This window comes from Chinchilla lanigera, unplaced genomic scaffold (assembly GCF_000276665.1).
Source record: "Chinchilla lanigera isolate Chin_1 unplaced genomic scaffold, ChiLan1.0 scaffold00076, whole genome shotgun sequence".
Classification (NCBI taxonomy): Eukaryota; Metazoa; Chordata; class Mammalia; order Rodentia; family Chinchillidae; genus Chinchilla; species Chinchilla lanigera.
In genome coordinates, this window is record NW_004955477.1 from 9,586,118 (window position 1) to 9,613,783 (window position 27,666).

The 27,666-nt window shown below is 42.9% G+C and overlaps 1 protein-coding gene across 2 annotated transcripts in view; it reads left to right on the forward strand.

Moving 5' to 3' along the window:
* The window catches only part of Ppp2r2d (protein phosphatase 2, regulatory subunit B, delta), a 39,103-nt gene extending 14,144 nt beyond the window's left edge, over nucleotides 1-24,959 (forward strand). For both annotated transcript variants that reach the window (XM_005402033.2, XM_005402034.2), the window contains 7 exons: nucleotides 4,029-4,126; nucleotides 9,515-9,680; nucleotides 10,043-10,155; nucleotides 13,015-13,192; nucleotides 14,934-15,098; nucleotides 16,594-16,855; nucleotides 24,095-24,959. In XM_005402033.2, coding sequence (XP_005402090.1) covers nucleotides 4,029-4,126; nucleotides 9,515-9,680; nucleotides 10,043-10,155; nucleotides 13,015-13,192; nucleotides 14,934-15,098; nucleotides 16,594-16,855; nucleotides 24,095-24,374 — 1,262 coding nt within the window. In that variant the 3' untranslated portion in view covers nucleotides 24,375-24,959. The remainder of the gene's footprint in view (nucleotides 1-4,028; nucleotides 4,127-9,514; nucleotides 9,681-10,042; nucleotides 10,156-13,014; nucleotides 13,193-14,933; nucleotides 15,099-16,593; nucleotides 16,856-24,094) is intronic.
* The last annotated feature ends 2,707 nt before the right edge of the window (nucleotides 24,960-27,666 follow it).

Here is a 27,666-nt window from a genome sequence, read left to right on the forward strand (position 1 = left end):
TGAGTGAGTCCTGATTTTTTTCCTTGCAATTCATTGTCAGTGTCTTTAGTGCCTTTTTTTTGAAAAGTCAGGTGATCTTGTAGCTTTTTGTCCTCAGAGATGAATTCTTCCAGCACAAACTGCTAATCTTGGGGTCTGTTTGCTACATGGCTCATATCTTGAGACTTTCTTCACCATTTTTTAGAAGTCAATTCCCTGTTCTTCCTTTCTCTTGTTTTTTGTTTTGTTTTATTTTTTTCTCTCATTTTGTGAAATTGTACCTTCCTAAAGAAGGAGTGTTGTTTTGGCTCTTTGCCTGTTTGAAAACGTTACTCCTCCCTCAACTTTAGTTGAAAATTTGCCTATGTATAGAATTTTAAGTTGAAATCACTTTTTCTTATATTTTTGAGGGTGGTTGATACTTGTTCTACTATTTTTCTGTGAACTGTGAACCCTGGCTGATTCCTTTCCTTCTGTGAATGACCTCTGTTTACTCTGGAAGTCCTTAGAGCATTCTGTATATTGTGTCAATGCCCTTGGCCTGCTTCTCTTCAATAGTTGTGCTGGTGTTCATTGGTCCTTTAGCGGAGAGGCACCTCCAGCTCTTGAGACTTTCCGAGAATTTATCAGCTAGGCGATGGGCCCCCAACGCCTTCTTTTTTCTTCTTGCTGTCTGATTCTTCGTTTCACTTTGTCCTCTAGAAAAGGCCTGAGGCTTTCATTGTCGTTGCTCAGTGTGAATTTGAGATAGCACTCCTTCCTCCTGTTTCCTTTCGCACAGCCTGGAGTACCCTGTTGGATGCTGTGGCTGAGACAGGCCCAGGGGAAGTTGGTGCTACTCTGGCATCCACGTTCTCTACCGGGCAAGGGTAAGGGAGGGCTGGGCTACCAGGAAGCACTCAGCCAGATGCTGGCGGAGTGAGCTCTGTGATGAGGTGGCAGCTCCTTGGACACTGATGCTCGGCTTTGACACATTTAACGCACCATATCTCTTTGTTTTGGTAACTTCTCTCACATGCCTGCTGATCTGAGCTGTAGGTTTATGTTTGAGAGTGAAGCCGCTGTGAAGCCAATAGGTTCTGTGAACAGATGGACTTTGAAGACCCCAAATGTTTACATATTGAGGCCTTTTCTCCCAGGCTTTGGCATTTCAGAGAGGAACTCAGGGAGAGATGGGTTGCTGGGCTCTGGTAGCCAGTGTCTGAGGAACAAGACATGGAAATAGTGATCCTAACAGGATGGGGTGGAGTCTTGTGCACCCAGCAGTTCTATAAACAAACTTCCTGCATCTCTGTGCCAGCACCTGGCTTGAGCCTGCCACCATGAGGCTTGGCACATGTGTGCACTTAGGTTGTAAGAGTTGGCATCCACTTTTCCTGCGCAGTCCTCCACAGTATATGTGAAATCCACTGTCCACAGGTTCTTCAGCACAGCATACACAGCTTTCTTGTCATCCCTTGACAGAGAAGGACTGTGAACACGTGTGGTTCGCCACTTTCAACAGGAAGTCTGTGGGGGACTCTCCAGGCTGCTGGGGATGGCTAGGTTTTGTTGTGATCCTAACATGACTAGGCTGTTGTGAATCAGTAAGACAACCACTTGGTAGCTAACTGCCTCAGCACAGTCTGGAACCACTCTGGCTGAGTAGAGCCCCAATGCCACCGTGGGACAGCCGAGGGGTGTGAGGCTGTGCTGCGTACAGGCATTCTAGTAGGAAAGTGGAGGCAGAACCAAGTCACCTCAGAGTCAGAGTATGTGGTGGTTTTGAAATACCCAGTGCCCTATGTCAATACTGTGTTTATGCTTTTAGCGTCAGTCTTGTTTTGTAAAACAGTTTCTATCAAATAAATTGATGTGGATAATTTAAATTTTATTGCTTTTGTAATTTTGTTCACATATAGTTTGTGTATTTATTTTGGGTTTAGAGTTTATTTAATCTTTACAGAGAGTATTTCTGATTTTAAGCCCATACCTGTTTATGTGACTTAATGAAAATTATTTCTCAGCACTGGCAATTTTGGGTGTTTCTTTTTTAAAAGAGTCAGTCCAAGCTGGGCATGATGGCTGCACATCTATAATCGCAGCATTATGGGAGGCTGAGACAGGTAGGTTCAAACCAAGGCTAGGAAACCTAGCAGGATCCTGTCTCAGAATAAAAGTAAATAAGCAAACACATACGTCCATACGTACGAAAAGGATGAGGAATTTGTATTAGTACAAAAGCCCTGGGTTCAATCACCCATACAGAAAATTTTTTTTGAAACCTTCAGTCCATTTTAATTAAAGTTTAAAATCATTGACAGGATACCATTAATTATACAATATTGTATATGCTTTGGATATAAATGACATAAGTTTAGTCTCTTTTACTCCAGTACAAAAAATTTTATTTTCATGTAAACACATTAGGTTATTCTGAGTAATTTAAGAATGATGGACTGGATGTGTCATTTAGTAGTAGAGCACGTGGCTAGCATGCACAAAACCCTGGGTTCAGTATCCAGCACTACAAAAAACAGATTGAGAGAGCAGCTTCTAATAAGAAGTAGCTTAATCCTTTCCCCAAGTTTCAGCGAGGTTTGGTTTTGTTTTAAAGAAAGCAACCTCCAACAGCAGAATTCAGATGTGTAAGCAGTGAACAGTGCCAGATCCCATCAAGTTCACTCTGCAGATGTTGGCAGGAAACTACATATTATTGACTATTTGATTAAAGTGTTTGTATAGACCTTTATGAATTGTATTCTCCTCTTGCCATTTGAGGGAGTCAGTTTTAAGTTTTCTCAACCTTTAGGTCCATTTCTTACTAGAAGTAGATACACTGCTTATAACAACCATGTAGTTTCCATTAGTGATGCTGCAGGCCTTGGTGTGCAGGGTGGCCATTCTGCATGCCTGTGCGTTGGTGCCTGGCAGCAGGGATGAGTTTCTGGTTGATCCAGCTGTTCTTGAAACTGTTGCATTTCAGACTGAGACGCAGTCTCCAGTTGTCGCAGGACACACCCAGACCAGCCCTCATTGCTCAGAAATAGTGCCCAGCCTACTTCTTATTCAGGCAGCATGTGATACAGCTGAGCTACCGACCAGCTTCCTCCACAGTCTATTACAGAGCCTTTTCTTTTGAAAAGGCTTCTTTTGAAAATATGAGATCTTTTTCAAGGCACAGACCTGGGATAGTTTTCTTGATTTAATAGTCTGTATTACCTAAGTGTGATGGTACATGCCAGTAATATCAGCAGCCTGAGTGGTTAAGACAGGAGAATTTCACGTTGAACCCAACCTGGGCAACTTAGTGAGAACCTATCTCAGAATTTAAAAAGAGAAAGAACTAGAGATGAACCTTAGTGTGAAGGACCTAGATTCAGTCTTCAGTATTGGGGGAAGGAAAAAACAGTCATCAATTCCAGATCTATTCCCTCTAAACCAAAGGATTTGCCTCAGAGAAACAAAGGACTTCTCCAGTGATTATTTTTGTTTTTTGACCCCCATGATCTTTATTTCTGGTGAGCTGCAAGATCTTTGTTATGGGGCCAGAAATCACAAGTATCATACTGTCTCACTTTGTAATGATGTCATTATCAAAGGGACATTGATTTTATCCAGGCGCAGATGTAGAATATATACTGTCTATAATATTTTATATAGAAGCCAACAAAAGTTACTACATAGAATATTAAACATTTATTAGACAACGCAGTCTAGATAAATGCTGGTGTTCCAGGGGACCAGGCGTTGGATCAATGGAGTCAAACTCAGAAATTTGTATGGCTGATTTGCTCTGTATGTGGGTGTGGGTGTGGGTGTGGGTGTGGTGCTGGGGATTGAACCTAGGGCCTTATGCATGCCAGGCAAGAGCTCTACCACTGAGCCTCATCCCCAGCCCCTGGTTTGCTCTTTATCCTAGAGCCAAGAAGCAATCGCTTGGATAAGTTTGTCATGGACGTTTCTTTGTTCAGAGAGAAAGTTACATGTTTGTTCATCTTTTGGTTTTTTATATTCCTTGTGACTCCTCCCAAAAACAGTCTATAATTGCCTGTCTATTTTATTGACAGCTGACATCATTTCAACTGTTGAATTTAATTACTCGGGAGATCTTCTTGCAACGGGAGACAAGGGTGGCAGAGTTGTTATTTTTCAACGGGAACAAGAGGTCAGTAATTTCCAATCCACAAATCAAATGAAATAATTAAACCCTTTCTGTGTCACTTATGAGAAAGGAAGCAAAACTATTTCCTGTGTCTTTTGCTTCACATTCATCCTAGTGCATTGACCTTGTAGAATTTACTTGCAGACCTTGCCTTAGGGATAAGCAAGAAAATCTGTATCTCACTGCGAAGCTCCCTTGAGTCCCTGGTGACTTCATCTAAGTAGGGGAGAATCCTTGTCCTGCCCAAAGGTTGGGGAGGACTCAAGGAAGGAGGGATGGAGGTGGTGGTGTTTGGAATGTGTGTGCTTTCATCCAGTGATGAACTGAAGAGCTGCCTGGAAATCACTTTGCTGTCCTACTGTCCCCAGAGTACTGAGTGACTCCCCGTAGCACTTGCTGCGGAGAAATGGGGTGGGGCATAGATTCCCCTCTGTAGAGACCACATAGAGCCTTACTGCTTCACACTGCTGAAGGCTTTCCTGTCCTTTGGAAAGGAGTTCAAAGGTGAATTCATTCAGAAGAGACACCCTCTCCATCGCCTCCCCCAATTTTCAGCAGAGCTCTTAGTGGTGACTAAGGAGCAAGGTTGTCATCAGTATCGGGTACAGCAGCCCTTGCCTGTAATTCCAGCTATGTTGGAGGCTGAGGCAGGAAGACTGTGAGTATGACAGTTTGGGCAACTTACTGTGGGACCTGATCTAAAAAAACGTTTTTAAGAGCTAGGGATATGTAGCTCAATGTAGAGCAGTTCCTGGCATGAATGAATGAAGAAGGGGGGCCTGGGTCTGAGGGAGTATCTGTGGTAGAATACTGCCTAGCATATGTGAAGCCAATTCCCAACATATCTGTCTCTCTCTCCCTCTCTCCCTCTCTCCCTCTCTCCCTCTCCCTCTCCCTCTCTCTCTCTCTCTCTCTCTCTCTGTCTCTCTCTCTGTCTCTCTCTCTGTCTCTCTGTCTCTCTGTCTCTCTGTCTCTCTGTCTCTGTCTCATGCATGCACACAGAATGATTAGTGATAGTGAGGGAACCATGATGCTCCAAGCCTGGGGCCTCTGCAAAACATTGGTTTTGTTTTTTCTCTAGCAGAGTATAAGGCAGGCCCCTCCCCTTGTCAGTTCTAAATTCTAGTCTACATTTTTGTAAAAAGTTGGGGGCTGGGGATATAGCTCAGCAGCACAAGCACCTGGCTGGAAAACGCAAGGTCCTGAGTTCGATTCCCAGTACTCCGCCAAAAATATTTGTTTCAGAGAAGTCACTGGGCCCTTTTCTCTTCCATGGGATCATCTGTGCATAGGAGACAAGTGATTCTGTGCTGTTCGCAGCTGCTGGCACAGGAAGTTTTCGGAAATAGGTAGCACAACCCCTGGGATACTAGCAGGCCACAGGGTTGCTTAGTTAAATGGGAAGGATGGGTAAGGCTAACAAGTCTGCCAAAATGCAGTATGCGTAGCCAAGTTGATAGCACACATTTGTAATACCAGCACTCAGGAGGCTGAGATAGGAGAGTTGCCACAACTTCAAGGCCAACTTGAACTTAATAGCAAGACCCTGTCTCAAAAAAAAACCAACCAAACAAAAAGAGCCAGTTGCAGCTATCATTTTTATTATGTCCATGAAAGGTTTTTGTGTCTTTATTTAACTTTGTATTTTTACGGGTATAGTGGCTCACGCCTGTAATCCCAGCACTTGAGAAGCTGAGGCAGGAGCATCATTGTGAGTTCAAGATCAGCCTGGGCTACAAAGTGAACTCAAGGCCAGCCTGAACTGCATAGCGAGACCCTGTCTCAAGAAGACAAAAAAAAAAACTTCGTTTTTTTTTATTAGTACATATTCTTCATGTACATCGATCACATTGTTTTTTAACTATATTTTTATTAGTACATGTTTGTGCTAATGTACATATTGATCACATTAGTACATATCGATCACATTCTCTTTTTGTTTTCATGAAAGATTTTTAGAAGTTCTGTTTTCTGTGATTTGGGCTGGTGAGAAATCCTTTGGTGAATAATACATACATTATCGTTAGTCTTTCTAAATCTGTATAGGCAATTTAATGAATTTATAATTTTATATCCTTATCCCAAAGGTAAACTACCACATATCAGTACTTAAGAACAATGTATCTTAGCTTTTAACAGTGGGATTACTGAACAAGTTGTTAACTTCAAAACTTCACTATTTTTTAATGTTTTTTTTATTTTAAAAATTAAAGAAAAAACTAACAAAACAACAATGAAGACAAAATCAAAACAATACAAATACAACAAAAATGATACATAGCCTCAAAACAAAATGATAGGAATTAACAATGGGTACTACAAAAACTTCAGTATTTAAAAGGGTTAGCTGTTGATATCGTTACAGAAGATATGACATCCCTTACTCCTCACAGGTCCTAGGATAGGATGTACCCTAGGATAGTAATTGAAAATTGTCTTGTTTCTTGAAAATTACCTTGTTTTCTTTTTGTTTAAACTTTAAAAATGCTAGCTTCAAGCCAGGTGTGGTGCCACACATCTATAACCCTAGCACTTGGGAGGCTGAGGCAGGACGATCACCAGGAGTTTGAGGCCAACTGGGTTGCATAGTAAATTCAAGCCAGCCTGAATTACATGGCGAGACCTTGTCTCAAGGTGCCCCTGCCCCACTTACTAGCTTCAAATGTAAAATAAACTATGATAAAAAGTCGAGTATCTTGTTTTAAATATATATTGAATATTGCAGAGTTTTAGGAGTTAGTTAAGAGATGTTAAGTCAGGAAGTGAAAAGGCAGACTTGTGCAGGAGCAGGTCTCTAAGGTGTTTATAGTAAACCTGATCAACTGCAACTTGATAAACCATAAGCAATTTGTTTTTATCTTTGTCTTCCTATTTTTTTTATTTTAACACAAGGGCTTTTTGTTCCATCACCTTTTTGGATTCTGACTGCCAAGTGTGAGGCATTTGTGAGCCTGAGTTTTTCCAGTGTTGTTGGGGAGTGTGGACATCTATTTTCACCCACAGTCGAAGCCACTGTCTGCCCTCATGGTATTAGAGCACACTGAGAAGGCCTGCTGTGGGGTTAAGCGCGACAGCCCCCAGGCTCAGCGATATCACCTGTGCATCTTAGAGCGGTGGAGGCCTGGAGGATTGCTGAAGGTGTGGAAGGGGAAGCAGTGAACTGGTAGAATAGGGAGGTAGCTTGCTAGGACCCGTTGCCAGGGTCTGGCTGGGTAGAAGACAAGGTAAGTAGAAAACATGGCTAGTCGTGGTCGTGTGATTGAAGCGTTGCATTTTTTTTTTTTAGTAGGTATTAAACCTAGGGCCTTCGCAATGAGCTACATCCTCAGCCCTTTTTATTTTGTGGGTTTTCCCCTCTTTTTATTTTGAGACAGTGTGTCTTACTGAGTTCTTCAGTTGCCCAAACTGGGTTCACGCTTGCAGTCTTTCTGGCTCAGCCTCTCACAGTGTTGGGATTACAGATGTGTGTCAGCATACCTGACTTGAGCTGTTTTTTTCATTAGTGGCACAGCCCTTATCCACGTTAAACCTTACAGTGAAGTTTGTGTATAAAAGGGAAGTATACAGGCACGGCCCCACTTTAGAACTCAGCTCTGTCTGCCCAACCTTAGTCTCCCCCAAGTACGCCACTTTATCCCAGCAAAGTGAGGTCATCCAGTTAAAGCATATACCAGCACACACAGAGAGAAAATGAGCCTCTGTCAGTTCCCTTTCCTATTTGTTGTCCTGTCCTAGCAGCTCTGGCTCACAGACCCTCCTTCCACCCCGGCCTGTATAAGGCTTCCTTCAGAACTCCTTTCCTCATTTAGAGTCGGGTAGTCTCCCATGCACATTAGGGACTGAAGAGCCCCTCCATTGGCAACAGCTGGGGGTAACCTGGGCTTCGGGAATCTGGTTGGAAGTTGAGGGTGGTTCTAGTGGAGGTTCACCTTTCTCTAATTTCTCGGCAGAGTGGCCAGGGCAGCAGGCAGTACTGGTTTTCTTATGTTCTGCCAGTTTCCTCAGTCAGTAGATATCTTAGGCATGGGACTGAATTCCACAAATCTTTTTTCTGAAATAGTTCAATTTTGTTTTTCTCCTTTCTAAGTTAGAACTATATGTTTGTGGTATGTTTTGGGTTTGGTTTTGTTTTGGTTTTTGGTCTTTTTAAGGCAGGGTCTTGCTATGCAGTTCAGGCTGGCCTTGAGCTCACTTTGTAGCCCAGGCTGTCTTCGAACTCACAGCAATCCTCCTGCCTCAGCCTCCCAAGGGCTGGGATCATAGGCGTGCACCACCACACCCATCTGCAAGATTTTAGATACAGGTCATACAGCAAAAATTAAACAAAATATAAAAGGAAAGGAAGCACGTACAATACAGATGATGTACCCCCTCTGCTGCCGCTTCATCCTCCTACTTTTGTTTCCTGACTCACTTAATTATACCACTCCCCTCCCAGAACTGCCCATTACTTGGAAGATGGTATATATTTTCCCTAGCATGTTTTTCTACTTTACGGTTAAATTTAGAATTATTTGTGTATGTTAATTTTTTTTTTTGCCAGGGGGGGATACTGGGAATCAAACTTGGGACCTTGCACTTTTCAGGCAGGCACTTGTGCTGCTGAGCTGTATCCCCAGCCCCTGTGTATGTTAAATTTATATACATAGCACCTTACTATGGGTATTTTTACACAGCTTCTTCTACATGGATTTGTAGGGTCTGTCTTCGCAGGTCCGTGAAATTATTTGCGGTATGGTTTGTACGTGTGGCTCTACCACTGACCATCTGTCTGTTCTCCTTGGCATGTACACTGTCTAGGTGACAACCACTGAGGCTGGTGTGACCCTGTAACTGCATCTGGCTCCTCTTGAGCTGGCTCAGGAGCGCCCTGTCCCCGGGCTGAGGTTCTAAGCATTTGTGCCTCTTCAGGCCCTGCCCCTCCTTCACAGTCACCAACTGCCTGGGTAGGGCAGAAGCTACCAGAGACAATACATCCAAACCAAACCCGATGATGCTCTCATAACTGCTCACATAGAGCCGGGTGTGGTGGCGCAAGCCTGTGATCCCCACACCCAGGAGGTGGAGGCGGGAGGACTGCCACAAGTTCAAGGCCAGCATAGTGAGTTTGAGGCCAGCCTGAACTATGTAGTGAGACCCTGTCTCAAAAAGAAAAACTGCTTACATACAGCAAGCCACAATTGGTAGGCCTTGCCTAGGGTAGATACCTAGACATGGAATAAATGGTTAGGAAATACTTTTTTTTTTTTATGAATACATTACTTCTGAGTTTCATCCGAGTTTTTTTAACCTTTAAAAATGTATATGATCATTTGATATTCAAATTGGTAGTACTAAAATTTTCTGTTAGTATGCTTTATTCATTGAAACATCTGTTATGTTTCCTTGCAGAATAAAAGCCGTCCTCATTCTAGGGGAGAATATAATGTTTACAGTACCTTTCAAAGTCACGAACCAGAGTTTGACTATTTGAAAAGTCTAGAAATTGAAGAAAAAATTAATAAAATTAGGTGGTTGCCACAACAGAATGCTGCTCACTTTCTACTCTCTACAAACGGTAAGAATTTTTCAAGTGACTGTTTGACTTAGTACCATATTTTAAATTTGCTGTATGGATAGATTCATTTTAAGATATTCTAGATCTTGATTTTCCTTTAAACTTTGGGTCAGGGTAAATTATGGGCTAAAATGGCAGGTGATAGGCTGAAAATTGAAAGTATATGCAAAAATACTTCAATACTACATCCTTTACATGTGTGTTTACATCTTTATTGTGTGAAAAAAGATATTTGTAATTGAAAATGTTAACACCCAGTTTAAACACCAGTGTAGAGCCACAGAGTTTCCTAATACAGTACTCAAATAATAGTGATGCCTGTTATGATATTTTAATATGAAGGTTGCTGTTTTTAATTTCAGATAAAACTATTAAGTTATGGAAAATAAGTGAACGGGATAAAAGAGCAGAAGGTTATAACTTGAAAGATGAAGATGGACGACTTCGAGATCCATTTAGAATTACAGCACTACGGGTATACACTGCATCTTCTTTAAACTTTCCAGCCCTTTCCAAACATTAATCAAGAACAGCGTAGCATCAGCTGCTTGAAGAATGCTGTTAATTGCTGAAATATTATGAGCCCACTCATTATAATAGCCATCATTTTGTGTATGTGTATTTTAAAGTGAGAGTCTTCAGGTTTTTGCCAAAGCAAAAGTCACACATTATCCTCAGAAAATACAGCGAAGGGTGCTAAAGGAAAGGTTCACATTACTCCCATAAGCAGACCTCTTTCTGAGCAGACCTGGAATTCAGTGCTTCCTTGGTTAAGTAGCTCAGGCTACAGATTAGAAGGTGAACTATGGCCTAGCAAGGAAACATTAATGACCGTGCTAATGGAGTTTCCTCCTTAGATAGCTAGAGCACATGCTGATGTTTCACAATTCTTCGCCTCTCTGTGAGCATTATTACTTTTAATGATTAAATTGTTTCCCTTTGTGGGACTCCTGGGTACAATTGGAGTGACCATATTTCATCATTTCTAATAATTTTTTTGCATTTTTGCAACAGTGTTACTGAGTGAAACTTAAAATCTTGAGTGTCTAATTAGTGCACACATCACCAGTTAGTGGTTTCTTAGATGAAATAGATAAAGAGTTTTAAAAAAATACTTGACTCAAGTCTGGTGAGTCACGAGAAGTACTGTCAAGGACACAGCCACCTAGTGGTATTTGGAAATGGTTGGTTTTCTGATTTCTCAGTGAGGTTTGAGCACCATCACACTATTGTTCATTGGGTAAAGATTTCAGGTCAGTGGGTGAGGGTGCTGTACCCAGAGCCCTCTCCCTGGCACATGCCAGTAGCAATGAGGCAGGCCTGCCGGCATGGTAGACATCTATTCTGATGCCATTCCTTGAGCCATATTGGGAGGGTAGTGACAGCCCATTGGAAGCCATTCCTATCCCTGCTGGCCATAGACAGTGGGTTGTAGGCCAAGGAGGACAGTTTTTCTCTGCCTCTTTGACATTATCACCAGGTTTTCTATTCCTTAAGACTGAGAAGAGCGATGTTGTTTAATCACATCTGTGGGTCCCAGGATGGTTTTTTTTTTTAAAACACTGGTGATTTCTGTTACACTGGTGCTGCATTTGCGTCCATGAATTGGTGTAAATCATGTATAGTAACAGTCACACTAGTTTTGAAGCTTCCTCCGATAAACTGTCAGCTTCGTGAAATGGAAAGTAGCTTGGTGGTGAGGGCTGCACTGAGACCTGTTCAGTGCTGTCCCTCTCTTCCACTGCCAACAAGGTCCCCACCCACTTGTGCATATATAGCTCTCTCTCGGGAGCCCAAACCTCCCTGCACAGCTCTGTGGGTTGACACGCTTAATTTGGAAAAACTAGGTCTAGTTGGGCCCAATATTATTTTATTCCAGGCATATGAGAAGCATAGTTCCTCTGTTGGCTACACTGTGAGGGTATGGGGTTATGGGCTAGGTAACTCTGTATGCAGACTTAAGTCTGCCTGTGAGTTCTTGCATCTCAGAGTTCAAAATGAACTGTTAAATTGTCTGACTTTACCTGGGCAAGAATTAGAAATGTTGCTGTTTTAAATTTTTTTTCCTCTTAAGTTATTTTAGTGGCAGAGAAGATTTTAATTAAAAAAAGGACTCTGTTGGAAACATTACAGTTGTCATGCATTTTGATTAATTAAAGACTTGTTAGAGTCATGGCAGGAGTGCGCCTAAGCGTGTGTGGGTATGTTAAGGAGGAGTTTAATTCACCTCACAGGCAAGTGTGTGTTTCTGTATTGTAATGGTAGAACTGACCCTTTGTGTTGTGGGGACCCTAAGAATGTGACCCGCACTGATTGGGTTAAAATGAAAGCTGTATCTCTCTATGTATTTTCTCAAGGTCATTTTTACAGAATTTAGCCAGAGAAGACTGGAGATATTTCTAACTAGCCTAACCTTCAGGGCCTCCTTCTGGTGTCTGATTACAAAAATAGCAGGGAATATTATCTTCTTTTTATTTTTATTTTGAACCTTCTGCTTCCCTCCCAGCCAGATGTCAGTGAGGTACTGGCCTTTTCTTCTTTTCCTTGTGGGGCACTGTTGCTCATGACCATCCTCTTGCCTTTGTGTGGCACACATATCCTCTGGTCAGTCACTTTCCTCTCCATCTCTACCCTTTCAGCACAGCAGTGCGTTTCCTAGAAGCCTCCCTTACCACACACTCATCACAGAGATAGAGGGGATGGGATGCCATTTTTTTAATTAAGGGTTTGTTGAAGTACAGTATACATTACTAGACAGGCATCTACCATGTAAGTGACCAGATGCATGAATGTTCAGACTGGACGCACCTGTAGAGCCAGCTGCAGGTCAGCAGTGGAGCATCAGTAGCTCCCCAGTGCCCCCCACCCACCACCATCCTTTCACATGCATACAGCCTCATTACTGAGGCCTGTGTAGTTGGTGCAGAGAAGCAGATTGCTAGTACAATGAAAGAGGAGGTTTGTGCATCCGGCTGCAAGGAGAAAGGACAGAAGACAAAAGGAGGGTCTCCACAGCACCTTCCAAGATACTGCTGTCCAGTCTCTGGGTAGTGTCCACCAGGGGACAGAGGAAAGTGAAGCCTCAGTTCTCTGGAGGCAGTTAGTTAGGGTCAGTTTATCTTCCTTTCTTCAACAGGAATGTATTAGCCCCAGTATTGGAGACAAGGAGAAAAAACTTGGAATAGATAACTATTCCATTTTGTACCAGTTATCACAGCTCTGCTAAATGGTAATTTAAGTATGTTGCCTGTAGAGAAATTACATTGGTCTCTTATTGTTATCTGCTCTCTGTGTTTGACCTTTATTTTGAATGTCTATTTCCTTCCATTTTTAGGTTCCTATATTGAAGCCCATGGACCTTATGGTAGAAGCAAGTCCGCGGCGAATTTTTGCAAATGCTCACACGTATCATATAAATTCCATTTCAGTAAATAGTGATCATGAAACATATCTTTCTGCAGATGACCTGAGAATAAACCTATGGCATTTAGAAATCACAGATAGAAGCTTTAGTATCCTTCACCAGGTGGTTATGTCTGTATTTTTCTTAGGGTTATTACTCAGTTGTATGTTGTGCATTTGTAGTCTTACATCTCAGAGTCTAATCTTTTACATACAGTTTGCTACTTAGTAGCCTGTAATATAAGTTCTCTGTGATTTAATGTCCCTAAAAGTATAAACTCCTGGACTGGGAATGTAGCCCAGTGGTAGAGTGGTTGCCTAGCACGCACAAGGTCCTGAGTTCATTCCCCAGTGCTGCAAAACAAAACAAAACCACAAACTCCTTTCTGCCTTGGAGAAAGTTCTCTGTAATGGAATTGACCTGAAGCTTATGGCCCACATGATTCTGACAGACAGTCTTTTAAGTAGAGTATATTTGAAAAATCAGCACTGGGTATTTTTCTTCTGAATTTGCAAATAGACAACAGAATGGCAAATGCGGCTTGGATTATAATGGTGTTTGATTACTCATGAGAACTCTGTTCTGTTGTGGCTCAGCCATTGTCCTGCCTTGGGCTCCTGAAATGGCCATTCCCTGCTTACACCTGTAACCCTCCAGACCCTGCCCAGCTGTGCCATCTGGGACTCTTGTGGGAGCCCGAGGCACCCAGTCACAATGCACCTCTCCCAACCCTGAGGGCCTGCCTCAGCACCTGTGGTGCAGTCCTTGCCCAGGTCCTCAGGGTGATCCACAGGATTATGGCTCCTGTGAGCTCCTGTAGCCACATCTCTCCCAGGCCCCAGCTGTCTCCTGTCTCTTTTTTTTTTTGAGACAGGGTCTTGCTCTGCAGTTCAAGCTGACCTTGACCTCCCAGCAGTTCTCCTGCCTCAGCCTCCCAGTGCTGAGATTACAGGCGTGCAGCACTATGCCCAGCTCTAGCTTAATCTAGGAGTCATACTCTGTCAGCACCCCCTTTCCTGCTAGAGCCTGCATGCTCACACTCATCAGCCTGACTCTGGGCAACTGTAAGGCTCTCCAGTCCCTCGGGTCACTATCCCTTGCTGTGGTATCTAGTGATTTGAGCTGTGGATTTAGTTCATTGGTTTTCTTAGTTGGAAGGTGAATCTCCCTGTTGCAAATTAGCCCAGAGCTGAGTCTTCCCTTTCTTGTTATTTTGATTGACTAATTCCTGAGTTTGAAAATTTATGTTGGCATTGTTGTGATGACTGGGAACAAACTGTTCCCTAATTTTTTTTTTTTTTTTTGAGACAAGGTTTCACTGTGCAGTTCAGGCTGGCCTTGAACTCACTTTGTGGCCAGGTGCACTTCAAACTCACAGCAATCCTCCTGCCTCAGAGTCCTAGAATTACAGGATTGCACCACCGTGCCCAGCCTAAACTGTTCCCTAATGTCAGATAATTAGAAAAGCAGTATCTTTTGGGATTTTTTTGCAGTATTCTTGTGTTTGTAATTATTTGTGTGTAAGAGTGAGATTTTGTATAGGTAGCACTCAATTACCTTTGACAGTGTGTACTGTCTTGCTATTAGAGATTTCATGAGATAGTCATAGCAGCATGGTGAAAGCAGGGTTCATGTCTGGATTGACCCTCTGTCAGGTACATCTTGTGATCTGATGCTGCATCCCTCAAAAGCCTGCCAATAGTGTACTCCCTTGGAATACAGTGTGTTTGGTCAGCCTCCTTAATGTCTGGTCTCTTAAACTCACTCCATGGTTCCTCCATGTCCCACTCATTTGGTTGGGTATAGCTAACCCAATCAGCCAAGCACTGTGCCTTAACACTGTGCTCCAGACATTGTGGATATCAAGCCTGCTAACATGGAAGAGCTCACGGAAGTCATCACCGCAGCCGAATTCCACCCACACCAGTGCAATGTGTTTGTCTACAGCAGCAGCAAGGGGACCATCCGGCTATGTGACATGCGTTCCTCTGCCCTGTGTGACAGACACTCTAAGTGTAAGTACCTGGTGCTTACTACCAGTATCATTTAAGTTCTGTTTTCCAGACTAACAGATCTGCACAAGTGGAGGATCCCTTACCCTTCCCATACCTGGGCAAGTGTGGGAGGCTCTGTCTTTTGAAAAGCCCAGTAGCTCTGCTGTTGACCATTGCTGATGAGGAGTGTTCCCTGCAGGTGACCATCCTGAACTGACTGTTGTGAGAGAAGGGGTTATGGTATCAGTAGTTTAACTTCTGCCCCAGACTCCAGTGCCTTACCTGACCACTTCACAGTCTGGGGCCAAATGAAAACCACTCATGATCTCTATCTTTGTGCACTGGAATCCAGGCTGAGACTGTTGCTGTGCATTTCACCTGTGACCATTCTCAGTTGTCAGTGTGACCTGTGTTCATACTGAGCTTTGCTAGATTCAAAGCCAATTCTATAGGGGAAAGTCTACATTCTAATTTACTGAGCCTTGAAGTTCCCTCTAGTTGATGAAAGTGTAGGTTTTGTTTATAGCCATAAATAATAGGTTTGCCAGGCATGGTGGCACATGCCGATAGTCCCAGCTACTCCAGAGACTAAAATAGGAGGGTCAGCGACCAAGGAATTCTAAGCCGCAACTGAGAAGAATAGGCTCAGCTATGTGGAAAATCACAGGCTGTGTTTTGTGTTATGCAGTGTGATTTTAAGAGTAGTTTTTATTTGTCAGCAAAGTAATTTAGTTGATTTTTTTTGTTTTTTGTTTCTCTTCCGGTACCAGGAATCAAACTCACGACCTTGTGCTTGCCAGGCAAGCGCTTTGCTACTGAGCTAAATCCCCAGCCCCAAAGTAATTTAGTTGAATAAATGCTAAATGTTATAGTAGCTGGCTTCAAGTTCACTTCCTGTGTAGAGCCAACAAGCAGTATAGGTTCATTTAAGTCACATTAGACTATGACTATTCAGTATGCGAAGCAGAACCTTTATTGCTGACTGGCTTTGGCAAGTAGATCCACTTAGAAGTTAATAGCGTACCTCCACGTTGCCAGGTTAATAAATTAGTGGTCAGTCCAGCAGACCTACAAGCTGACACTTTCTGAGAGGTGTTCTTTATCAGATGTCATCTTCCTGTGATGGACATGGATGGGGCAGGACATCATTGCTCAGGCCTGGTGCCACGAGAACACACACATCCATGCAGTAATGGTTTGTCTCATGCCATGGTCCTTAATCTGGTACATGTCAGGATGCTCTAAAGGTCTTGCCCATCTAATTTTGAAAGAAATTTGGGTGTCTGTGTTTGGGTGTTTATCCTGTCAACCCTGGTGGTAGAGTATCTGCAGCTCTTAGCTACACAATTGAAAAAAAGTCAGAAAATTTGGAGAAGTCCAAAAGGTCAGGAGAGTTAGCATTGTCAAGGCTGAGTTCTCCTGAGCCTCGGTGATGGTCCAAAACCTACTTGAGTTTGAAAATAATCTGTCCTCTGATTTAAAATAGAAGCTGGAAATATTTTATTTTGTTTTTCAGTTTTTGAAGAGCCTGAAGATCCCAGCAGTAGATCCTTTTTCTCAGAAATAATTTCATCCATCTCTGATGTCAAATTCAGCCATAGTGGTCGATACATGATGACCAGGGACTACCTGTCCGTGAAGGTGTGGGACCTCAACATGGAGAACAGGCCTGTGGAGACCCACCAGGTGCATGAGTACCTGCGAAGCAAGCTCTGTTCCCTATATGAGAATGACTGCATCTTTGACAAGTTTGAGTGCTGCTGGAATGGTTCAGACAGGTAAGCCTGCATTACGTCAAGAGTCACTTTGAATGACGGCTGATTCCTCAGGGTCTCCACCAAGGCTTGCAGACTGGGGCTCATACTCGGTTAGCATCGGGAGATGGGGGATTGCCACTGTCCAGAGGAGCAAAAGAGGGAGTGTGTTCTCTAGGGCTTTTCTTTGCTTGCTGATAATACCAGTTAGAGAATAAGGACATCTGAACAGATTTATCTCATAGTCCACCTCCATTTAGACAGAAGCATAGTACAACATGAGTAGTAAATGACTGATTGCAGCTGTTTACTATACCCAACTGGAAAAGAATGAGTAGGGAAGTGCCTTGCCTCATTGGCATTGCCACAGTTCGCCTTTTCATTTGGAGAGATGTAGAAAAGAACACCCACAGAACCCACTGCCCATGTGCTGTTCTGAAACAGTGATTTATAGTTGGGAATTATAGGGCCTCCATAATTTATTTTTTGCACATTCTTTCAGTGCTGTTTCCATTGCTGCTGAGAGTTATGTCTTTTAATATTATACTAAAACAAAAAACACACATTTCAGATAATGGAAGGAGATTATCTTACTTTAGGTAGAATATTTGTTTAGAATTTAAGAGAGTGGGAGTTCTGGTACTGGTCACAAGTGGCTAGGCAGTCAGAATACTTCAGCATAAACACATAGAAATGCTGGCTGTGACACAACAAATACCTCTTCACATGCAAAGTTGGGCTTATGAATAACCAAAGGGAATTTCACAAGGTCCAGAAGTAAAGAGAGAGTTGAACCTAGAGCAGAAAATTACTCCAAAGCCCTATGTGGCCTCAGGGACACCAGATGACATCAGGAGGCTGTTCCGCAGTCTCCACAGCTAATGGTGTGGCTGTGGCCCACACAAGGTACAGAGCTGAGTCTAGGACCCTGGAGGTTTCATGAGGAAAACATCCATCTAAGTAGTCATAATTTATCTGAGACCTTGGATGTGGATGGCTAGAAATCTCCTGAGGTGTATCCTAACAGTCTGTACTAGCCAGTTAGTATGAAAACCTTTCACTCGAGAGTTTAATGCCAGCTGCCCAGGGTGGTGCACATCTGTAATCCTAACACTCAAGAAGCTGAGGCAAAAGGATCACCATGAGTTCAAGGCCAGCCTGGGCTGCATAATGAGTTCAGGCCCAGCCTGAATTACAGAGTGGGACTTTCTCAAACAAACTGACAAAAATTACTAGTGCCATCTCCATACCTTGCTTATGTAGGTAGGTCTGGGCCACCATTCAGCTGTGGGAACTTGAGACACTACCTAGTGTCCCTGAGGCTAGCCCAGGGCTTTTGGGTCATTTTCAATTCTGGGTTCAACTCCCTCTTCTTTTCTTTTCTTTAGCCTCACATTGAAGAGTTAAGTACCTCCATGTGGCCAGTGTCCTGGGTATCCTGAGACAGACCTGTTTAGATCTGCTTATAGACTCACTTGCTACTCTGGAATGTCTCACAGAGGCCTAGGACTGTTTTCTCAGGTCGCAGCAAGCAGTGTGAGCTTTGTGCTGGCGTGGGTTCCCACAAGGCAGAAGCTGGGTGGGCCGGGGGGTTGTATAGCAGCTCTTGAAAGAGCCACTGCTTGTACAGTAGGTAGTAAACAAGCCTGGACTTCCACCTCTCACCTCAAGGTACAGAGCCCTCAGGAACTATGGCAAACCCAGTGAGAACATACAGGGCTCTTGTACCTGTGATGGCTTGTCCTGGCCAGCACCTTCAGGGCTTCTAGGATTCCCATAGAACACCAAAATGCCACATAGGAAAAATCAGTGAGCTCGTGTAGGAAAAAGCCACCATATGCAGTAGAGGCAACAGAATTTCTAACTTTCAAATGTTGAAATTATCATTATAGAACATAAAATAAAACTGCTTGACATAGCCAGGCATGTTGGCGCATGCCTGTAATCCGTAATCCGAGCACTTGGACAGCTGAGGCAGGAGGATCCTTGCAAGTTTGAGACCAACCTGGGCTACAAAGTGAACTCAAGGCCAGCCTAAACTGCATAGAGAGAGCTTGTCTCAAAAAGACAAAAAAAAAAAAAAATTGCTTGAAATAGTTATAAGGCTAAAGGAGGAAGCTAAAAATCTGAACAAGGAACCAGATTATTAAAATATGACCTAGGAGGGCTGGGGATATAGCTCAGTGGCAGCACCTGCCTGGCAAGCACAAGGTCCTGAGTTCAATTCCCAGTACCAAAAAAAAAAGACCTAGATTTGGAAGTGAATCAAACAAAACTTCTAGAAATGAAAAATACAGCATGTGAAAATCTATGTAAAGCTGAGTGTGGTGGCGCACACCTGTAATCCCAGCACTCAGGAGGCTGAGGCAGGAGGATCTTTGCGAGTTCAAGGCCAGCCTGGGCTACAAAGTGAGCTCAAGGGCAGCCTGAACTATAGCAAGACCCTGTCTCAAAAAGACAAAAAAAGAAAAGAAAATCTTTGTATGGGTTTAGCAGCAGATCTAGTTTAGCTAAAGAGATCTTCATTTGGTGAACTAAAAGGAAGGGAAGTTATCCAAAATACAGCCCAGAGAGATGGAAAGCATGAAAGGTTAAAAGCATGAAGGGAAGGATGAGGTGTACTATACATCCAAGTGAGGTATCCGAAAGTACAGAATGTGCAGAAGTAATATTTAAAGTGATGGCAGCCAAGAATTTTCTTCCACGAAAGACTGAATGCACAGATTCAGGAAGTACAAAAATTCACGCAAAATGAATATAAGGGCATCTAAATTCACACCGTAATGAAAAGCAGCCCAAGAAAGAGGAGTGTAGAGAGCAGACATTGAGGCTGGAAGTAGACTGCTCCACAACCACAGTGGAAACCTGTCTTTGTCCATTTTTGTTACTATAACAGAATACCCATGAGTGGGTGATTTTAAAACAACGGGAACGCTCCAGTTTAGCTCACAGTTTGGGAGAGAAAAAGTGTAAGATTGGGGCTCTGGTAAAGCCCTCCTGGCCCATGTGTATCACATGGTGGGAGCATATGTGAGAAAGAGATCCAGCCAGACTCACTTTAACAACTCACTCCTTGCAGTAACTAATCTAGTCCCTGAAGACCTAATCCAGTTTCAAGAGACCTAGCCCAGTCTCTTGGGACAGACGTGAATCTCCTCATGGCACCAAACACCTGTTAAAATCCCCACTGCCTCGGTCCGGTTGTATTGGGAGTGAAGCTTCAGTGTGACTTTTCCTGGGGACAGCCACACTTGCAGCCGTAGGAGAGCCAAAAGCTAGTGTGATGACAAGATATTGGAAGTCTCTGATTGCCTGCAGTGTGCTGAGAGGAAACTACTGTCAGCTTAGAAGTGTGTATTGCAATAAATGATGATTTAGGAAAAGCATAGAAGATAAAGGTATTTTCAGACAGAAAACAGAATGAGATCTGGATAAACTCACTTCACTACAGAATGTGCTTCCAGCATAGGAGGCGTTCCAGAAAGATAGTCCATGACTTAGACAACAGATGAGCCGAACAGCCAGAAAAGCTGTGAGCAGTTAATGCCTCGTGGCCATACAGATCTGTGCTGACCTGTCCCAGCTGGTTAGCGTGTAGGGGCACACCACCATACACTGTGCAGTGAATAAGCTCTGCGTGTTCCAAGACTTGAAGAGATTTCAGGGGAGTGCCTGTAGGGGAGATCTGGACACTATAGGTCTTCTGAAACAAGGCCATAAAAACCCAGGCTTGGAAGAAAAGTACTACACAATTCATCTGCATTGAGGTATAAACTTTAAAAAACAAGATTTAAACTTCTTAGCCAGGCATGGATGGTGTCACATGCCTGGAATCCCAGCACTCTGAAAGACTGAAGCAGGAGGCTTAAGGTTTGAGCCCAGCCCAGGTAACTTAGCAAGACTTTGTCTCAAAATTTTTTTAAAAATGCCTGGGGGAGGTAGCTCAGGGCAAACAATCCCCAGTACTATCAAAAAAAGAGTACATAGGATTAAAAGACCCACTTTAATGAGTGGCTGCTCTCTTGGCAACAGGGCAGAGAATCACCTTTTTAGAGGGTACACAATGAGATTTAACTGTCTCAGTGATGGCATATGGAGACGTGGATACTCAGTGTACTGTTCTTCACTCATGTTGGTGTATCTGAAATACTACAAAAGCTCTCTCAAGAACATCTGAAGGATTTGCTTATCTATTCACACTTGCAAATACTCCCTTATCTTTCTGGCTGGATGTTTCTATTGAGGGGAACGATGAAGTGGAGCAAGTTCTTCTGTGCTGTGTTTGTCACTCTGCCTGGGTCCAAGCTGTGGTGTGGCACCCCCTTATTGTACCATAGGTTATCGAGCAGGAAGACACAGCTGTTTGCTCATGAGTGAGCTTATACCTGTTTGGCCCTCTTCCACTCTTTGGGGGAACAGGACCAATACAGGGCCAGGGGCTTTTGCAGGTTGTTGCCAGGTGAGCCGGGGCAATGCCCACCTCCATTGCAGCATAGTTTCTTAATTTTTTTTTTTTTTTTTTTTTTTTAAGAGTAAAAGAAGGATAACATAATAATAGGGGGGACTTAGCAAATTACAGACAAAATGGTAGGAAATTATCAATGGTTATCGTTTTACATATTATTATCTACAAAATAGTTTCTCAGGAAAACAAATAGACAAATAATAGTGAGTTAGAAACAAAAGAGGTAGGAGATTATCAAGAGTTGTTGTGCTATACTTTGGTATCTTCAAAGTGGCTTCTAAAGAAAATAAATAGAGCTATACATGAGTGACCTATTGAAAAATCATTAACTATTCTCAATGGTTGTTGTAGGAAACACATAATAATAAACATACATCCATTTATGAAATAGGATAGGAACATTACAAACTTTACACAGTTATGGATAGATTAGGAAAATATCAATGGCTGCTGTAATATGTGGTGGTATCTTCAAAGTGGTTTCTCAGGAAGACAGATATGCAAGAAGGATCTACTAAGTAGTTACAGCCTAAGGGTTGTCAAAAATAGCATATTACCTCCTCACCAGTGACTCCTTTCACTGAGGTATGATGGCTGGAAGGAAGGCCAGGATTGAAAAGAAGGACCGAGAGACTTGCACCTGTGTCTAGCAACAGACTGTTTTCTTGTTCTTCCATAGTCATGATTACCCAGGACTCCTCGATGGAGATGACGGTCTGGCCAGAGGGAGAAGGCAGACCATGCTCCAAGCCCTCTCATTCCTGTTGGACTAACTGGTAGCATGGGTCTGAGCTGTGGGGCCTCCACCTCAGAGGGCAGACCGATCTCCAGTGGTCTCCTTTGCATCCAGGGCATGGCCCATGGGGCCTCTTAGGGCAGTTCCTCTTGAGGTGGCCTGGCTTTTAACAGTGGTAGCAGATGAATGCAGTTGTCGAGTTCTTCTTGGAGCCCCGGGAATCAGACCTGGGATCTGTTTCTCTTAGTGGTGCAGCAAAAGCAGCTGCTTTTTCTCAGTCTCTTTGTTTTCTCTCCTTGGCCTCCTCCTCATCATCGCTATAAAATGCTGAGGCGGCAATTCTTACTAACATCTCAAGTGAGCTATCTGGGGTGAAAGCCATTCTTTGTAGCTTTTTCTCTCCAGCTTCCCATTGCTTTTGGACCCCACAACCAGTTAGTGTCCTCTCCCCAACTGTCGGCACAGGCAGCAGGAATCCTGCTGCAGACTTCTCCAGAGCTCCACCACAGCTTGTACTGTCAGGGGAAGAATGGCTTCCAATGAGTCTCTGTAGGTATTGTGCAAGGTAGTTTCTTAATTTAAAAGTACATAGCTGGGGCTGGGGATTTAGCTCAGCGGCAAAGCGCCTGCCTGGCAAGCGCAAGGTCTTGAGTTCAGTTCCCAGTACCGGAGAAAAACCAAAAAAAAAAAAAAAAACCACTTAAAGTACATAGCTGTACAGTTGTATACACATTGCTCTGCTTTTTATTGTTACAGGACATGGAACTATGTTATAATACTTCTTCCTGAAAAGTATGTTGTTGGTCTGTGTTCTAAATTATGGTTGCACTTGCTATTGAGTTTTAATAACAGAAATGTAAGCTTCAGATTAGTATATTTTTATTCTTTTCTAAGCATTGTGTTTGCCCTGGAGTACAGACCATCAAGCGCACTGTTTTTGAAACTAAGTTTAGTGCTGTTCCTGGAATGCCCCTCACTTAGTTCACATCTCCAGCCCCTCTGCTACTATATACCCTTGTGTTTTAACAGTAGATTAGAATTAACCAAGGAGCTTGTGGTTTCAAATGTCTGTGTGTGGGTGGGGGTAGGTGGGTGTGTGTGTAGCTTTAGATGGGATTAATTAGACACAAAAGTATTTGCAAATGGCCAGGAAAAGCCTTGAACCATGTAAGTCAGATAGACCTTGATGTAGTGACTTGAAGATCTTGGTACCTAGACAGTGTAAAGACCACTAGCCGTGGAGTGAGAAAATGAGGGGGTGTGGGTATGAAATAGGAAGAAACCGCAAGTTTAGAGACCTGCCATGGCAGTGACAGAAGATGCTGGTACTACCTTGTCATGAGGTCAGTAGACATCATAGAACAAGAAATGTTTCTCATCAAGAGCCAGACTTACTCTGTCCTGAAGCCATAGGTAAGTTCATGGCAGCATCTATTATTGAACCATTTTTGTATTAAAAGTAAGACTGTAAAAATTTTTACCAGTGTAAGCCAGATGTGGGGGCGTAGTCAGTTCGAAGGCACAGGGTTCAGTCCCCAGAACCACAGGGCAGCGGCAGTATGTATCAGTTTAAAAAAACTATCATGAACATACACATTTTAATGGAATTTTTCAACTACAGAGACATTAGGATTGATCCTGAAGAAATAAAAACATAGACAGTATTCTGTCAAGCTTATTGGGAAGTGGAGTTCTAAATTGCTCCCACACTTATCCCCTACTTAAGACTTCTATTAGGGTGCCCACTATATATCTGTTACTGATGTGAAACTTTAAAAATTAATAAAGCATTGTTTGATCAACTACTATATGAGTAAAGAAACACTGATAAATGTGGTTAATGTATACATGATTGTACATAAAATTGAGTAGAAAATCATTACTGTTTTTCTTTTCTGACTGTTACTGTTTTATTTTTGTGTCTGAAAATTACTTGGTCTTGTAGAGGGAAGGGTCCATACTGCATATGGGGTGCCAGTCACACAGCAGGAAGGAGTGGGCCAGTTGCTTCCGCCTATAGTGCCAGGCACTCACGGTGACACTCCTTTCTTGTTTTGAACAGTGCTATTATGACGGGGTCCTACAACAACTTCTTTAGAATGTTTGATAGAAACGCTCGGCGGGATGTTACACTGGAAGCTTCAAGAGAGAACAGCAAACCCCGGGCCAGCTTAAAACCCCGGAAAGTATGTACAGGTGGTAAAAGAAAGAAAGATGAGATTAGTGTGGACAGTCTGGACTTCAATAAGAAGATCCTTCACACAGCCTGGCACCCCATGGAGAACATTATTGCTGTAGCTGCCACCAATAACTTGTATATATTCCAGGACAAAATCAATTAAAGAAGCTAACTGGAGGACCAAGTCTTGTCTCGAATAGTTAAGCCGGTTGTTTTTCTGTCAAAGAAAATGCATTGTCCTCTCCATTAAGAACAGAGATGCACTTCCTACTTCCCTTCATAACAAAGGAAAGAATGACCTCGGCTGGAATCCTGGCATAGCTCTGCATTTAGCCCAGGGAGAAATGCTTGCTGCTGCTCAAGGGGAAAACCCACTCGAAGCAGAATTGGTGGACATTGCTCAATAAAGGCCATTACTCAAAATAAATGTATTTATTTAAGTCTGAGCCTTCCTTTCCAGTTTATAGACCAAAAACTAACCTCCAAGAGAAAAAATGTTGTCAAATATGTTTCTGTCTCCAGCTCTATCCTCTTTCTCTGCCTTCCTAGGGCCTTCACCTGGACATGGTATGGCCACTGTCCATGTTCCTTGCTGGCCCTTCTGAGCCAGGTGGGTGTACCTACCCTTGGTGTGTGGCTGCTGCCCAAGCAGAGGCAGGCAGGTTTACTCACCAACTGCATTGACCATCACACCTTCTGGTGTAACCACTCAATAAACAGCACACTGCAAAGTGTTCTTAAATCCAAACATAAGTATCGTCTTTTTATTTGTCTCAATTGCATATAATGAAATTATGCAAAATTCTTTGGAATAATTTGAGAAACTTACAAAAATTGAGAAACTTTTGTCCTTTGGCAGAAGGGTATATCTTCACATTCCACATGTAGGCCAGGGATATAGCTCAGTGGCACAAGCGCCTGCCTGGCAAGCACAAGGTCCCAAGTTTGATTCCCAGTACCCCAAATTCTACGTGTAACTAGCTCCAAGCTGCCACAACTTCGTTTTGTTTCTGCAGAAGTAGTCCATCCGTTATACCAGGTAAGGTCCGGGGAAAGCCATAACTGAGTCCACCTCTGAGAAGAAAACTATAAGAGTAGGGGCTGGGGATTTAGCTCAGCGGCAAAAGCGCCTGCCTGGCAAGCGCAAGGTCGTGAGTTCGGTTCCCAGTACCGGAGAAAAACCAAAAAAAAAAAACTATGAGTAATAAAATTGCTGCTATAAAACTTAACAGCTGGCTTAAAGTAGGCCTCAAACTCACTACAGTTGAAAACGTGCTTTCTTTTTAAATCTTTCTAAAAAGTACTTTGGGAGGGAAATGTACTTTTTAAATATTCCTAAAATTATATGCATGATAAATTTCATATTGCATTTCAAGCAGTTTTAATTATGTGATTCCTCCAGTACCTAGGTTTATTTCAAAAGATTTCTGATATCAAAAAATCAAAACTTCCCAACAGAAGGTAAAGAGGTGTACCCACACTAAGTTACTGGAGCTTGCTTCCATGGGATTTAACCCATGCGCTCAGTCAGTGTCCTCGAGAGGGATGTGGAGCCAGGGCTCACATGCCATTTCTGAAGCTAAGGTATATTTTGATTACTAATGATATGCAAGGGCAAAACATTCTTACCCTGAATTAACATCAGCAGAACGTCACTTTAGTTCACATGAAGTTAGCAATTGACAACGTAAAGTACCTTTGTTTTATTTAAGAATAATTATACTGTATCCTGGTTGTGACACAGTTTATGTCTGAGATATGGAACAGAGTTCAAGCATTAGTCAACCCTAGTCCATAAGGAAAAACAGTTCTAGTAAAAACAAGATTGTATATATTTGTTCCAACTATTTTGACCAAAAAGTTTAATAAATTTTAAATGTTTAACTGGATTTGCGCTGCGTGTTTGGGCACCTTCTCTGATCTTTAGAATTGTTTTTCACAGAATAAAAAACAGCCTGTAACACCAGAGAGGACAGGACAGAAGTGCATGTGTAGGCTCCCCAGTGTGCTCAGGTGCTGGCCGGGGCTCCTGCGGTCTGCGTGTGCTCATCCCCATGGGCATCCAGCTGACTTGAGTGCCTGTCCTGGGGGAAGCAGCCAGAACCCCGACCCTCATCTCTGGGTTCCGTTCAGTATTGTGCTGACATTTTCAGAGCTGTTCTTCATGACAGTTACATGTGTTGATAAAAAGGATTGATTTCTGGGAATTTTTTCCTTTTTTAAAGTTTCTACCTTTGCCTTTTATGTATTTGATTCTATTTAAGGTAAAATCCTACGAGTGTCAGACTTACATCGTTTTGTTTATATTTAGGCTTACGAAATACTGCACTTGTTATTTTTCTTCTAAAACTCCTGTTTAAAGGTAAATGCGTGCTACTGAAAGTTAATTATGTGAATTGTCTTATTGCTTAGAACTTTTGCTCCTGATATATGGTATATGTGATTTAATGTTCTCTGGGCTGATGACCTGGGGTAGATGAATAAGCTTTATTCACTTATGCATTTTGTAGTTTTCTGGTCCTAACACTGGCCCATGCTAGGTCTTAATACATTCTGACCGGCTTTAACCAACAGCACCACCCAATGGGACTGTCCCCTGCTACCTGATGGGACAGCCGCACATGTACCACCAGTGGTTCAGATCCACCCAGCAGCTAGACATGAATTTCAGCCCTATCATAAACATGTTAAACCCAGGGCCTTGCACAGACAAGGTAAGCACTCTACCACTGAGCTATATACCACATTGAGCTAAACATGGACTTTTCTTCAAAGCTTCTATAAACTGGTTGTTCTGTTACAAGGCAAGACTCAAAGTCTAGACATTGGCTTTGGTGAGCTGAACAGTACAGCAGATGCCAAGGAGAGACTGTCCCACACTACCTGTGTGAAGTTAAATAACAGCTTCCACACCAGATGCCATCCCTGGAGCTGAGTGTCCACCGGAGGAGTCTAGTTTCCAGCATGGCTCTGTGGCTGTGTTCCTTTTTAAGAGGAAGTTTTGGATTTTGTTGTTGTTTTGTCTTTTTGAGACAGGGTCTCCTTATGCAGTTCAGGCTGGCCTTGAGCTCACTTTGTAACCCAGGCTGGTCTCAGACTCAAAAGGATCATCCTTTTGTCTCAGCCTCCTGAGTGCTGGGATTATAGGAATTCACCACCACTCCCGGCAAGAGGAAGTTTTTTCATTGTTGGTTTTTGGGGGTTTTTTTGAGACAGGGACTCACTGTGTCTGTAGTTCAGACTGATCTTGAATTCAGGCTGGCCTCAAACTCATGGGGATCCTCCTGCCTCAGCCTCCAGCTGCTGAAGGAATTGTTCTAAAGGGAGTGAGACGGATATCTGGATTGACACTTAAAAAGACTTTTTTCTTTTAAACATGTTTGTCTCAGTGAACCAGAAGCTTTGGTATCAGCAGGGGAGTGAAAAGAATGCGGTCAGGGCCAGTGAGAGTCCAG